Below are 16,333 nucleotides of genomic sequence, written 5' to 3'. Positions count from 1 at the left end.
TTCCAGACAAGGAATGAGGTTCCACCCGAGCTTAAATTTCCGGACCTATCTGCGGTTCCTCTTGACTTTGCAAGGTCGAGATTCACGTGCTACAAATCTTCCGCGGTTTGTGGCTGCATTGCTTTTAGAACTGACTTTCGGGTCGTCCATTCCATTGAGTCAAGGATTTCGGCCTGAGGCTCAATCTTTCAGTTGCAACCAATCGAGACCCACTAAGCTTTCCATCGATTTGAGGCTTCCCGGCCGAGACTCAGCCTTTCGGCTTCCAAGCCAAGATCCATATCTCCCATAGGTCGAAGCTCAGCCTTTCCAGTTCAAGTTGTGGCTCCTATCTCTCACAAGCCGAAACTCAACCTTCCCAACTCAGGTTGTGACCCATATTTCTCCCAAGCCAGCCCAGGCCGTGAACTATCATCCTCAAGGCCAGCTTCCAAGCCGTCTCAACCATAAAGGCCGACCTCCAGGCTGCCTTTCTACAAGTATCAGGTCATTTAATCATGCACAAGCTTGGGATGATCAAAGTGGCCTTACCCTCGTGGTCACGACATTGGCTGAAACTCAGTTCCATCATCACCTGATCGACGCAATCACCATCACATCGAAAATCTAGCTGCCGACTAGACCTACGGACCTCATAGGTCATGGCTCTATGCTCTAACACGGTGAGGACAACTGGCGGTTCTTGGGACTATGCTCTGGCACGCCCGACAAACACAATAGCGCCACGAGTCAATTAGAGAGTGTATCATGGAATTCAGGCGAAACAATTTCTTTTTATTATTGTCTGGTAACTAGATAAAGAAAAAAGAATCCATATATATTCTTTGATCCGACTCATTCTTTGTCGAAAATCTTAGGTGATATGTTGGCCCTTTCTTAATTGAAAATCTTGAATCGATAAGTGGCACCCTCAGGTGGTCAGAGACTTCAAATAGAGGGTGGAGGACGATAACCTCATCCTAGGGGGTGTGGCTCATCACCGGCCCCGCACCATCCAACCCGACAAAGGACTCGGTTGTTCTTTTCCTTTTCGTTTTTCTTTTCCATTTAGTTTTTTATTTTTTTTGGAAAAACCTTTTTTTCTTTTGCAAATTTCATTTAGATATTTTAATTACACCTATAAAAAAAGTTTGATATCGTTAGTGTTCAGGTCATTAGTCGATAATATTTAATCACGATTTGGACTAAAGTGTATCACATACTAAACATTATATAATATGACTGATTTTTTTTTCGGTAGAATTATATAATTGACTTAGTCAAAATTAAATTTAGGATTAATTTCATCATATAATATGATATTTTTAAAAAAATTACCACATAGCACTATCGTATTAATTTTATCAAATTGTAAGATATTTTGAAATTTTTTCATGGTATAGCGCGACGCCAATTTTCCGTCAATTCCTTAACAGAGAATTGACCTAGCCGATGTTTTGGCTCACCCTATGTACTATATGTGCTAAATTGTGAAAAATTTTAAAGTTTCACGCTATACTGTAAAAAAATTAATACTATATATGCTATGTAATAAAAATTTTTAAACTTTCATACTTTATTGTGAAAAGTTTTAAGGCCCACAGAAAGTCTAGTTGTGCAAGGTGGCTTCATAACATCGGTTACTTATTATGCCATGAAAAAATTTTAAAATATCGTGCAACTTGATGAAATTAATACGACATGTGTTATGGATGAAAATTTCCAATATATCATGCTGCATGATGAAATTTACCCTTAAATTTATGAGACTCAATTTCAAAAAAAGAAAAAAAAAGTCGAAGTTATACCATCACGGCTATAATTCTCTCCTAATAATATCCAGCATTTTGCATCCCATTCTTTACCATATTTGCTCCTTTTCTTTTTTCATTGTCAATTTCTCATATGATCTCAACTAACACGTGCATTATGATTCAGCATGTCTAGATTTGTACGGATCTAACATAATATAAGGAAAATTCTATTTTAAATTTTCTTGTGGGTACAACGTCACTTTAATTTAATTAATCATACACTTGTCAAAAACAAATCCAAAGAGTTTCAATGAAAGTGAAATCAACCCCATGACAGAAGACCAGAGGAAGCGTATGGAATCAAAATTTTGATTACTCTTTGTATAATTTAAAAAAATTCCAATAGTTATTTTTGTAATTAAATAAACCCAGCGAAAAAATATGAATGGTCTAAATAATTAAATTAAATTAAATTAGAAATTAAATTAGTTTGTGATTTTTTTTTCTGGGTGCCACATTGACGTTAAAATTCCCAATAGATTCCGATTAATCCAATTGAGTCAAGTTAATTCACTAAAGAGTAAAATGATTTCAATGGCGGATATTCTTTATGGATTAGAATATAAAATTTTATTTAGAGAGAATAAGTATCGAGCAATAATTAATTTGTGAATTTAAATTAAAAAATACGAACTCATGCTTATTGCTTTCTTCTTTCCGCCCATAACATAACAAAGAACAAACCGAAGGAATCCGTCCCCATTTTCTCTACTTTGAAACGACGCCGATTTGCACTTTGCTTCTCTCTCTCTCTCTCTCTCTCTGGCCGCTGCCTCAATGGCGTCCGCCGTCGCCGCCGACGCCCCCCCGATGAAACCTCTGCATCAGCAGTACGTCGTCGTGATGCGCCACGACGACCGCATCGACAACTTCGAGTCGCTTTGGGTGTCCACCGCCGCCCGCCCTTGGGACCCGCCCCTCATCCAGGAGGGCCAGGTTCGTGCCTTCTGCACCTGCCGGAAGATCCGCACTCAGGTCGGGTTCCCGATCCACTGCACCTTTCTTAACTGAGAATCTTGAATCAATAAGTGACAATACCACAACGCGTCAGCGAGAGAGTGTATCATGGAATGCAGGCAAAACAATTTCTTTTTATTGATTTATTGTCTGATAACTAGATAAAGAATAAAGAATTCATATATATTCTTTGGTCCGACTCATTCTTTGTCGAAAATCTTAGGTGATATGTTGGCCCTTTCTTAACTGAGAATCTTGAATCGATAAGTGGGCACCCTCAGGTGCTCAAAGACTTCGGATAGAGGATGGAGGACGGTAACCTCATCTTAGGGGGTGTGGCTCACTGCCGGCCCGCACCACCCAACCCGACATGGGACTGGGTTGTTCTTTTCCTTTTGGATTTTTCTTTTCCATTTAGCTTTTTTTTGTTTGGAAAAACCTTTTTTTCTTTTGCAAATTTCACGTAGATATTTTAATTACACCTAGAAAAAAGTTTGATGCCGTTAGTGTTCAGGTCATTAGTCGTTAATATTCAATCACGATTTGGACTAAAAGTGTATCACATACTAAACATTATGTGACTGATTTTTTTTTTCTGTAGAATCATTTGACTGATTTAGTCAAAATTAAATTTAGGATTAATTTCATCATACAATACGATATTTTGAAAATTTTTACCACATGGCACATATCGTATTAATTTTACCAAATTGGAAGATATTTTGAAATTTTTTTCATGGTATAGTACGACGCCAATTTTCCATCAATTCCTTAACGGAGAACTGATCTAGCCGATGTTGTGGCCCACCCTATGTACTATATGTGCTAAATTGTGAAAATTTTTGAAGTTTCACGCTATGCTGTGAAAAAATTAATACTATATATGCTATGTTATGAAAATTTTTAAACTTTCATGCTATATTGTGAAATGTTTCATGGCCCATAAAAAGTCGAGTTGTACAAGGTGGCTTCATAACATCGGCCACGTGTTATGTCATGAAAAAATTTTAAAATATTGTGCAATTTGGTGAAATTAATACGAAATGTGCTATGTGATAAAAATTTTCAATATATCATGTTGTATGATGAAATTTACCCTTAAATTTATAAGACTCAATTTCAATAAAAAGAAATAAAAAGGCGAAGTTATACCATCACGGCTATAATTCTCTCCTAAAATAATATCCAGCATTTTGCATCACATTCTTTCCCATATTTGCTCCTTTTCTTTTTTCATTGTCAATTTCTCATATGATCTCAACTAACACGTGCATTATGATTCAGCATGTCTAGATTTGCACGGATCTAACATAAGGTAAGGAAAATTCTATTTTAAATTTTCTTGTGGGTACAACGTCACTTTAATTTAATTAATCATACACTTGTCAAAAACAAATCCAAAGAGTTCCAATGAAAGTGAAATCAACCCCTTGACAGAAGACCAGAGGAAGCGTATGGAATCAAAATTGTGATTACTGTTTGTATAATTTTAAAAAGTTCCAATAGTTATTTTTGTAATTAAATAAACCCAGCGGAAAAATATGAATGGTCTAAATAATTAAATTAGTTTGTGGATTTTTTTTTCTCTCTGTGCCACCTTGACGTTAAAATTCTCAATAGATTCTGATTAATCCAATTGAGTCAAGTTAATTCACTAAAGAGTAAAATGATTTCAATCACGGACATTCTTTATGGATTAGAATACAAAATTTTTCTTAGAGGGAATAAGTACCGAACAATAATTAATTTGTGAATTTAAATTTAAAAAAGACGAACTCATGCTTATTGCTTTCTTCTTTCCGCCCATAACATAACAAAGAACAAACCGAAGGAATCCGTCCCCATTTTCTCTGCTTTGAAACGACGCCGATTTGCACTTTGCTTCTCTCTCTCTCTCTCTCTCTCTCGCCGCCGCCTCAATGGCGTCCGCCGTCGCCGCCGACGCCCCGTTGAAACCTCTGCGTCAGCAGTACGTCGTCGTGATGCGCCACGGCGACCGCATCGACAACTTCGAGCCGCTTTGGGTGTCCACCGCCGCCCGCCCTTGGGACCCGCCCCTCATCCAGGACGGCCGGGTCCGTGCCTTCTGCGCCGGCCGGAAGATCCGCACTCAGCTCGGGTTCCCGATCCACCGCGCCTTCGTTTCCCCGTTCCTCAGGTGCATTCAGACGGCCGCCGAGGTGGTGTCGGCCCTCTGCGCCGTCGACGACGACCCCAACGCAACTAACTCCGACGGTGTCTCCATTGATCCTTCAAAGCTCAAGGTCAGCCCGATCACCGTGTTTCCATACTCACATACAGCTTCCTTCCTGCTTCCGCGAGTAATGTTGTCTGTATCTGTGCATTTTGAAGTGCCCGTGCGTGAATGGTTGGTGTTTCCATGTTGTCTTCTTGCTGAATCTTGTTGTTATTCGTACATTGGTTGGTCAGTCCTTACGTGTTCACTGCTGTCGATTTCGATTTGTCTGCTTCTAGAATGTAAGCATTTGGTCTTGCTAATTGGATGAAGGAATGCTGTCTTGAATCATGCTACGTTACCTGTGATTAAGTTCGTGACAGTACCTTCTGAGTTTGGATCGCAGCGGGAAAACATGACGAGGAATAGCCGTAATAGTCATGTTATTCGGCATAAATGGTTATTTAGTAAGTCTCAACCATAAGAAGTATGGCTTTGGTGCAGCTGAAGTAACAGGTGACTTTAAAGAAGCGGAAATTCGTTCAGTTGACTGCGTTAGTATCCGAAGAATGAACGTTGCGGTGTGTTTGAATGGAGGGATTCAGATGGAGTGCTATTCTTCAAAATCCTTCCATTCAAAATGGGATTTTTTTTTCTCCTTTTTTTTCGCATTGATGATTAAAGGATTCCTTTTTAAGTCAAATAAAAAAATTCCCGATTTGAGTAGAGGGATTTAGAGACATAACACTGAACCATCCAACTCCCCCTTCTTATATGTCTGCAAACTCTTGCATCAAATCTAAGACCTAAGGTTATGGAAATTCCCGGAAAAAGGAGAAAGTAGAGTTTCCTGATCTAGTTCTCTTACATGAGTAGCATGCCCGAAGGATTACACTAGACTAGATTGCGTGAATTTCGTACTTCAGAAAACTGCATTCTGGGAACGCTCGTGTTCTTTCGGGTGCTTTATCTATTTAAATTTTTATGTAATTTTGGATTACAATATTTAAGGGGAGTGGTCTTTCACCTTGTTGAAGTGTACTTTTCACAAGAACTTAAATATACCAACTTGCTTTGTCCACTTCAATGGCCATGCAGAGCTGTCACCATTTTGGAACTTAGTGTCAGGGGATATATTCTGGGTTCCTTCAGCTTATTTAAATCATAACCATTATACCAAAAGGATGGAAAAAATTATCCACCAAAAGCATATCGTTGGATGGCCTAATCACCGCTTTTACAAACAGATCAGATAATTATTTTGATTTTTATGGTAAAATAAATGGTACATTGGACTAGTTGGGCAGCAGCTTGTGCCCGAGCCATTTTCACTAATGTCGTGTGCCTTCACCTATTCTAGTTGATGTTTTGTTGGATTCTGCAGCACTAAGCATCCTTACTGCTGGTTTGATGGATTAACTCTAAACTATCTGCTGGTTGTACTGGCATGGTGTTCGATAATAAAACCATTGGACAGAAACAGTTGTTGCATTTGATCATTGAATCAGGGTTAATATGATTACTATCCTCACAAAATAACTTTTCATGCTTTGCTATGTTGTAGTTAATCTTATCTTATGACAATAATGCAAGCCAGTAAAACACTAAGCAAAATGTCGGTCTTAGAAATTGTCAATATAGGATTGGTGCTTCAGTCTGTTGTAAGTAACATTCTGAACATAGGAAACAGGGTTCCTCAACTTTCGATTACCAACTTGGAATTTTGAAATTGTTCAAGATACGTGGCAGGTCTCCATTGAATATGGGCTGTGTGAGATGTTGAACAGGGAAGCCATCAGGATTCCTCCTAAAGATGGGGAGTGGGGTTTTAATTTATCTGAGCTTGAGTCCATGTTGCCAGAAGGGACTCTTGATCATACTGTCGAACGAGTCTACAAAGAGGTAAATTTTTTACTTATGGTCCTGAAGTGTTAAGTAAATGGTCGGCTCAATGTATTAACTTACATAAGGATCTGTGTTTGTTGCTCTATTAGCTGCCGCAATGGGAAGAGACTGTCCTGGGGGCTAGAAATAGATATGCTCAAATCATAAAGGAGCTTGCAGATAAACATCCTTCGGAAAATTTGCTGCTTGTCACCCATGGTGAGGCCCCTTTCTCCATTTACTTTATGAGTCGACTTCTAAGTTTTAAGTACTTCGGTAGTTACGTTTTCTACTATTCCATTTCTTTGTGCAAAATGGCCTAATGTTAGAGGATGTGTTTTTCTCGTTTTTGGTCCATTTCGTGCCTGCCAATTCCCATGTAAAGGATCCTAGATTGGTCTAATTTTGGATGAAATCACTTGATGCTTGTGCAGCCGAAGGAGTTGGGGTTGCAGTTTCAGCATTCTTGGAAGGCATCACAGTATATGAAGTTGATTATTGCACATTCGCTCAGCTAAGAAGGTCGATTTCTTCACAAGAACCTTCACTTGCTGCAGGAGAATTTGAGGTGTTGAATCCCGGGCAAACCGGCATCAGGTATATGCCCTCGAGCAGCATTGCAGACGGGGCCATCTAATTAATGGAAAAATAAAATTGCAAACAGTGTGACAGATTGATTAACCCCTCTGAGCGGGGGCACCTCCTCAGATAAGATTCGGTGCTAGAATTAGTCCTGTTAGTTTTAATGATTGATGCCCATTTCATGTAGTCGGTCTGTAAATCTAAACTCATCCACAGGGATTTGTTCATGCTCTGATCACTGCAGAACATATTTCACCGATCTTCTGCAATAAAATGCAAGATATATTTCCAGCTGGTTGACGAGCAGCTAGCTCCCTGCTAGATTGCATCTGTTAGAGTTATTCAAGATAGTGAGTTGATTTTTGTTACTTCTATTTCTTCTCTTGATTTGGTTTGTTCCATAGCTTCTCGTGGCTTTAGGAAAGGGTTAACTTATATATAGGCTGGGAGGCATCGCTATCCTGGGCGTTCTGCAAATATCGAGCATCTCTAGGATTCCATACACTCATTATCATTTGTGGACACTCGATAGCTATCAGTATTTTCATTTTGAATTTACTTTCCAATAAAGCAAAAATGATGTTCTCATGATCCGAAAGCTCTGGATACACTTCTGCTTCATCGATGTAACGAGGAAGTTGGGGAAATTTTGAAATAAGGAGGAGGCTGTGTAGGGCTGTACAGCTGGTCTTCGGGTTAAATAGAGTCGCAACGTTACTTCGATATAACATTCCTTTGTGATTTCTTAGTTATGCTCTAAAAATTCATCAGATTCAGAGAGCTATTTCAATCATGCTGCTAAAGCAAAACAATACCATGATTAGATTTAGGACTTCAAACCCCAACATTAATATATTTCTTCTCCAGCTAGCTCTTAGGCTTCTAAAAATTCATCAGATTCAGGGAGCTATTTCTCTCGTAGCATGACAATGGCCCGACTTTGGAAGTGTCCAGGACTCGCACGGCTCGGCCATATCGCATATGCAACAATAGCACTGACACGGGAAACAGATTATCAGGCCGAGGATAGATAACCGATGTAATACTAGGTAGGCTTCATTGGATTAATTGTGGAACGCTTTACTTTTCTTTCGATCACGATCGATGGCCGAAGTAGTTTAGTTGATTAATTGTGAACATGCATGTTTGATTGAAATTACTTTGATGCTGAATATTTAATCCTCGAAGCTAATTGTACTAAGAGGATCGAAATATGGCTCTTACCTGCTCACAGTAGCTCTGATGGGCCGTTGTCGCAAACGGGAATTTCTGGCACAGATGCCTCGGGTGCGGATAGTCTCTACAGGCAACCTAGTCATAAGTTATAATTGAATGATCGATCTCACTCTAATCGTAAGCTATCAATCGTAAAAATCGACTCACTTCTAATTGATATTAAACGACCAAATCAATCCAATCTAATCCTATTATTGCAAATAATTTCATAAGATGTTACTGACCTGGCCTTTCTCAGCTAGAACAGCAATGCCGGTCCGGTCCAGTTCCTCCGATGATTCGAGAGAGATTTTACAAAGGTCGATTGTGTCGAAGGGATCGGAATCCAAGATGAAGCAGTCCTCTGTCGCTTCGAACTGCCTGATATCTTCTTTTCTCTTTACGCATAATACTTTGCCGGACGCCAGATTAGTTTCGGCCATTGCTTTCGGGATCGTACGATGGAAAATCCAGTCGAAGATTGGATCAAGCGATAGACTGATAATATATAGTTGGCTTTCTATAGATCCATGCAGCAGCCATTAATTAAATTTTTTGGTGAATCGGATCGTTCATCCCTCTCCCCGTTTGGAGTTCCCAACGACAGGCATGCGTGCTCGGATCCAATTTCACGAAAAAACCCTTTGATAAGGGTTTTCTTACCTACCTAGATCTCTATTTGACAAATTTTCAAAATTAATTACTGTTATCTAAAATGAGTGTTGGTATATCCTCCTAATAATCAATATAAAAATTCCACCTAATCTAAAATTTCACTCACAATGACATGAATTGTAATTACACAATATCCAAAGGCTATACAATAGATGTGAGTGGGAATTTTAATTAGGAGGATATTTAGGCACAATAATTAGGAGGATTTAGCATTTATAATTTAAAATAGATATCCCAAGTGTTATGCCCGGTGCGTTATACAATCTTTTTTTGGATAAGTGTCCATTGCGCGAATTTGTTTTTCTATAATTTCTATTCACAATTTCTGAAAGAGTAAATTGCATTGGTGATCCAAAATGTTTTACAAATATTTAAATATGGTACAAAAAGTTTTTTTTGCTACTTGATGGTACAAAATGTTTCAAAGTTGTTTCAGTATAGTACAAACTGTCATCTCGCCATTGACGAAGTTAAACCGTCCTTTACAAGACTGTAAATTTTACATCATCATTTAACGTACGTAAAACATTTTGTACTATTAAGTTACAACTTTAAAACATTTTGCACCATCATGTAACATCCCACAAAAAATCGATTTTGCATCATCAGCGTCAGCTTGATGGTATCAATGGCGAGATGATGGTTTGTACTATATTTAAATAACTTTGAAATATTTTGTACCATCAAATAACAAAAAAAACTTTTTGTACTATATTGAAATATTTGTAAAACATTTTGGACCACCAGTGTAATTTACCTTTTTTGAAAATAAATTTACTTTATAAGGCTAATAAGAGGTTTCACCAATAATGAAACATTTCGAATTATAATTCTAGTATATATTAGACTAATATATCGATATAGTGAGTTGAAGTACTCTCACGATAGCCTCCTATTCGAGTCATGAGGAGCCTCCAAAAATCCTTAGTTTAAGCAATGAGGGGCTTCAAAAAAAATCCCTCAACTCGCAATTAATCACCGATTCATGTCTGTTATTAATATATAGATAGACCTTATCAAACATATGACATTTTCTCAATTCTCCATTTCTTGAATATCAAAATAATCTTCTCGAACAATGAAATAACCTTGTTACAAGTTATCAATTTATTATATTTCTAATTTATGTTGCACAAAATATTAATTAAAATTTATAAATATAAAAGTGTTGCGCAATGCGTTGGTAAGCGGACTAGTTTATATTAATTTAGTGGCAGTTTTGCTTCTGATTCTTTTATGGATAAATTGCACTGATGGTTTAAAAAGTTTTACAAATGTTTGAATATGATACAAAAAGTTTTTTTTGCTATTTGATAGTACAAAATGTTTCAAAGTTGTTTCAGTATAGTAAAAATCGTCATCTCGCCATTGACGTTGTCAAGTCGTCCTTTACAAGATCTGTAAATATTATACCATCATGTTTTGAAGTTATAACTTCAAAACATTTTACACCATCATGTAACATCCCACAAAAATCGGTTTTGCAACATCAGCATCGGTTTGTCGGCGTCAATGACGTGATGACGATTTGTAATATACTGAAACAATTTTGAAACATTTTGTACTATCAAGTAGCAAAAAAAACTTTTTATACAATATTGAAATATTTATAAAACTTTTTAAACTACCAGTGCAATTTACCTTTATTTTATTTAAGGTATAAGCATCGAACAAGGCCAAAACGTTTAGCAACTTTTCTCTTTAGGTACATAATGTTTATTTTCATTTCAATAAGGCCGCATCCCTTTGTAAAGTATCCAAATTAGGCCTTAGTTATTTTTAAAATACTTTTAACTTTTAGAATTTTCATAACTATATTAGGAAATTAAAAAAAAAACTGAAGAATGGAGGAACTAGAGAGAGGAATGGTCGGCTGTTGATAGCCACCAGGCCCCGTCCAAGGTCATTGGCTAACTTGGAGGTTTGGGAGCTACAGGAAAGGGGTGACTGACTGCAGACAAGGCCCTCACTATCCCGATTTCAAGATCCAGTAAGAGTGGTCCTCATGGATCTCGAAATCGGGGTGGTGGTGGCCTTGCCTGTGACGATCCACCTCAACTGAGATCATCGACCACCTCAGAAAGGAGGTGGGAGGCCAGGAAGGCCCCCACCTTCCCATTTCGAGATCCAATGGGGATAGCCTCTTGGATCTCCAAATTAGGGCAATTAGAGATTTGCCTGCGTCCAAGGACCCTTGCTTGAGATGGTCAGCAACCTCAGAGATTGCTTCAAGTAACGTATCTAATTGATAATTGCTTTTTAACTTTTTAGTAAATTTATCAAAATATGAATGGTTTTAAATAAAATACTTCAATTATAATTTAAGACTAACTCAAATTTTATAAATTTAAGTAAAATATGTCAAAATCGGTGCACTGCGTATCAGAAGTAGTAGTGCAACACAAACTCCACAATTTCTTCTCTAAGTAACTCTCTAAGGCTTCCGCTTCTTGCCTCTCGTAGCATGGCAGTGGCCTAACCTTGGAATTGTCCAGGACTCGCATGGCGCGGCTGTATCGCATATGTAGCCGTAGCACTGACATGAAAAACTAAATTGTTTAGTCATAAATCGATCACTATGATGAAATATTTCAAAATAATCACCATTAAAGGTTATTAATACTACCCATGTTTCGTTAGTTTATGCAACGCTCATCGTTTTCTTCTTAATCATGAGATTAAATTACGAGGTGTCTAGTAGTGAACCCTAATTACTGAGAGGCTTTGATTATGGCTCTTACCTGTTCACAGCAGTTCTCATGCGACGTTGTTGCTGATGGGAATTTCTGGCAAAAATGCCTCGGGTGTGGATAGTCTCTATGAGCGACAGATTCATAAGATATAATGAAATAATCATTTTCACTCCAATCGCTGATCGTAAAAATCGACTATCACTCCTAATCAATCTAATTTATTGTTGCAATTCATTTCATGAGATGTTACTGACCTGGCCTTTCTCCGCCAGAGTGGTCTAATTCCTCGGATTCAAGTGGACTTTAGAAAGGTCGATCGCGTCGAAGGGATCGAAATCCAAGATGAAGCAGTCCTCTCTCTCTTCGAAGCACCAGATCAATTTTGGCCATTGCTCAGGCTTTTACTAGAAAATCTCGTGGAAGATTGAGGAAGTGATGAACTGATAATTAAACTCTGAATTGTGGGAATGTTCATTCCTCTCGCTTGGAGCTCCCCATGAATATGCTCCGAGTATCACGAGAGAAGACGTCGAAAATAAAGGATTTTCTTAATTACCTTGCTAGATCTCTATACATTGAGCAAAATCTTTCTCCCTTTTTTTTTTCTTATTTTTTGTTAAATCTCGCTGCACTCCTAAAAAATATTTTTTGGGTAATTACGGCTCGACTAATCTAGTCGAACCGGATTGATCCACTAAGGGGTAAAACTCTCATAGCGTGTATTTTTTGCATTTACAGGGATTCGAATCCGATACTTTGTTTAAACGGAACAACCACCAAACTGCATGAATCAAGTTACATTGGTCTAGAATTATTATTATTTTTGGGTGGAAATTCCTCTCTCGGATTCAGATTGAGTAGGTAATATGTATAGGCTTGGGCGTCCGATGACATATAAGGAAATTAATAAACGGTAATTGATTCGAAATTTAACGAGAATTCATTTAATTTAGAAGAAAAAATAATACTTTTTGAAATATTTATTAAGAAGCTGTTCAGTTCATCGAAAAATCTTTTTTATTTTTCAGAAATTTTTAATTAATTGTTCAAGTTTTACCAAATTTAAATAGGAAAAAAATCGAGAGAATTCAAAAAATGAAGGTTATCGGAATGAAGCTATTATTAAGTTTGCGTCAGAATGAAGCTATTATAAATGAGGTTTAACTTATTGATATTTATAAGTATTGGAATGAGCTTCCTTATGATAATGAAATTTGTCATTTCATTTTATATAAATGAAATTTAGTTCAATTTTAAGAATTACTAGTGACGCACGGGTTTGTGTTCATATATTTACATTTTGTGCGAATAATAATTATCGAAATTTAAGATATTAATTTACTTATTAGTATTATTATTATTAATGAAAATAAAAGTTCTCAACAACCAATTTTCAAAAATAATTTTCAATAGAGTTGCATGAATGCTTTTGAATAGTTCAATTATATTTTTTACAATCAATGTTCTTATTATGTCCTGTAAATTTATTTAATTTCTTTCACAAATTTAGTAATTATATTACTTTATATATTTTTATTATTATTTTAAATTTATGGAATCTTCTTTTTGGATAAAGCTTGTTATTATTCTATATAATATCATTTTTTTCAATTTATATAATTTTCCTTCGTGAGTAAGGATTGTTACTGTTCTATATAATGAGACATTATATCTATTTTGTATATAAACCTTTTATATATTTCTTATTTTTAGAATTTATTAAAATGTAATCATATCTATGATCCATAATTCTTATTTTTAACACGTTAAATTTTACTTTTTAATATGCTTGTACATACATCTGTTTAGTTTTTATGATAAATTATATATGCCTCATTAATTTTTGTAAGAATATCAAATTTTTTATATCAATTTCTATGAACTAGACTCAATTTTGTTAGTGTCACGTTAAATTAATTGTTTATAAACATTTATCACTTATATATAATTAAGAAATTATAAAAAAAATTCCTAATTGTATTTAGTAAAGATATAGGTACATTTAATTACATTTATTAAATATTTTTAATTATTATTCTTTTTTAATGTTTTTCCATATTCTTTTAATTTTCTTTTAATTATTATATAGAGAGTAGGAGATTTAGATACATTAATTGCATTTATTAAAAAAAATTAATTATTACCGCTGTTTTTAATTTTGTTTTCCCATATGTTTAAAATTTCTTTTAAGCATTTATTATTCATCCAATCTCATTTATTATGCACCTAAGTAATTCTCTACCACATTGAATTTAAGTTTAAATTACTTGTAAGTTTTGGAAGGAGATATTATTCTATTATAGAAAAGAATAATTTATTGCTACTCCTTGAAATTTCTGAAACTATATATTAAAATACATCTTCTTCCATTCTCAGTTATATGGGAAAAGTTACAAGTTTGTAATTTTCACTAGGACTTCTAAGAGACTTTTGGGGGACAGTCAAATATTGAAGCACTCTAGGGGGGCATTGAATTTTTGAAAGGGAAATTTAAAAAAAATTAACAATTTCATACATTTGACTAGTTGATTTTACAGGCTTTTGGGGTGTCGGGGGCGGGAGGGAGGGGTGGTCATTAAGTTGTATATCGGTTATGAGAGCAGACAATTAAAATGTATAGGAACGAAAATAAAATAAATTTTTAAAAGGAAAGAGCGAATTGTTTCTTTAAATTACTCTTTCTATAAATGACACCGTACAACATGATTTTTTGATTTTTTTCATGCTGCAATATAAATTCAAATCATTTTTTATACAACACAAAAAAGAAAAATTTTGCACCACTCAGCACGCCGTCGATTTTCGGTAGAAAATTAGATGAATTGCTGATGTGGCAGCTTTTCCTAAGGTACTTTCGCACAAAATATAACTTCATAGACCTAAATTTAATTAAATAAAATATAAACTATATATATATAGGGGGAATGGTCGGATCGTAGAAGTTTGGGCCCTCCTTGGCCGGCCACCGTGCTGGCTGTCAACCCCCTTAATTTGGGTGAACCCTCAACAGGATCCCCCAAATTGAGGGGGTCTAGGGCTCCCTCACGGGCCACCGACACCCTAGTTGGGGTCGCTGGCCTTATATGAGCGGGTTGGGTTCCCCCAAATTAAGGGGTCGACAACTTGAACACTTCTAGATCTTTCTATTTATACGAGAGATTCTATCTTCGCTTGGTTATGCATGAATCCTTTCGTTTGAACGTGAGTGATATACTCCTTGCTTAACCAAGCATGAAATACTTTCTTGTTTGGGCGAGTACAATACTCCTCGCTCGATCAAGCTTAAATTTTCCTAGACTAAGCGAGTGAAATAGTCCTGGCCTGATCAAGTCCAATTTCCCTTGTTTGAGCGAGCGAGTTAGTCCTCGCTTGGTCAAACATAAACTTTCTCGTTTGTACGATAGTAATAGTCATGGCTTGATTGGGCATAAATTCTCTCGGTCGAGCGCGTGTCGTAGTCCTCGCCTAGTGGAGTCTAACTCACCCTTGAATTAGTCGGCATCAGTTTTCTCAAGGACCCTCCTATAGGTTGGGGGCATCTAGCCCACTTTAGGAAACTAATCCTTACAACAGGGGCAATATTCAATGACTCTTCAATGTAAAAACATTCTCGTTACCATCCAGCATACTTCACCACAATTTGCAAGGAAACTGAAGGTGCTTGAACCTTTGACCGCATAATGCTCACGAACACTGTGAGCGACTCCAACCGCATCATCGGGTTGATTGCATCGTAATTCAAGGAAATCTCGGGGCCTCGCTAGTGTTGTTATCAAGTTGAGGAGAAACATCCATGTAAATCTCCATAACCTCATCTTTAGTGATTGAAGCATGGGGGTCAGAAGCGACCTCTTCATTCTCATCCTCATATTCGCTCTCCGCAAAGGAAAAATCTAGATATCTCATCATAAATCTTCTTACCGAAAGTTGGTCCATAAACATCAAAGAGACCGGAGGGGGGATCGTGATGACCTGTCCTCGGAATTGTGTACACCGTATCAGACTCGTCATCAGAGAAGCAAAGTGACTGCTCCATTTAGTGAAGCGACCTACTGTAAGTCATATCCACAAGTCCCAGTGATAAAAACTTGTATAACACTTCATGACACCTTGTACTTTACCCCAAGTAAACTTTGGAGCCGAGTAAAGGGCGAATGATAGAGTCGGCCTTGATAGCCCACCGAAGTAGGCCCAATATTATGAACAACTAACCTGCTAAGCAAGCCCAGTAGAGCGAGCGACTACCCCAGCCGGTTTGGCTCACCCGCCTAGCCTAATTAAAGGGCAATATCAGCCCTCCAGAATATGGGCTTTCCTAATTTACCTAGGAGAATATCACTACAAATGTCTCCAAGATA

General features: G+C 36.9%; 2 protein-coding genes across 2 annotated transcripts; one reads left to right on the top strand and one right to left on the bottom strand.

Moving 5' to 3' along the window:
- The first annotated feature begins 4,505 nt into the window (after positions 1 to 4,505).
- Positions 4,506 to 7,766, top strand: LOC116208857. The gene is made up of 4 exons (XM_031542421.1): positions 4,506 to 5,014; positions 6,676 to 6,828; positions 6,921 to 7,029; positions 7,245 to 7,766. The coding sequence occupies exons 1-4, from the start codon at positions 4,670 to 4,672 to the stop codon at positions 7,445 to 7,447; spliced, it is 810 nt and encodes a 269-aa protein (XP_031398281.1). The 5' UTR covers positions 4,506 to 4,669; the 3' UTR covers positions 7,448 to 7,766.
- Positions 7,767 to 7,996: 230 nt separating this feature from the next.
- On the bottom strand, positions 7,997 to 9,213 carry LOC116208858. Its single transcript, XM_031542422.1, has 3 exons — positions 8,853 to 9,213; positions 8,617 to 8,703; positions 7,997 to 8,387 (listed from the first exon to the last, which is right to left on the bottom strand). The coding sequence occupies exons 1-3, from the start codon at positions 9,048 to 9,050 to the stop codon at positions 8,292 to 8,294; spliced, it is 381 nt and encodes a 126-aa protein (XP_031398282.1). The 5' UTR covers positions 9,051 to 9,213; the 3' UTR covers positions 7,997 to 8,291.
- Between the last annotated feature and the right edge of the window lie 7,120 nt (positions 9,214 to 16,333).

This window comes from Punica granatum, chromosome 5, assembly GCF_007655135.1.
Source record: "Punica granatum isolate Tunisia-2019 chromosome 5, ASM765513v2, whole genome shotgun sequence".
NCBI lineage: Eukaryota > Viridiplantae > Streptophyta > Magnoliopsida > Myrtales > Lythraceae > Punica > Punica granatum.
The sequence above is the reverse complement of the archived record's forward strand: the minus strand, read 5'-3'. Positions and strand labels throughout refer to the sequence as shown.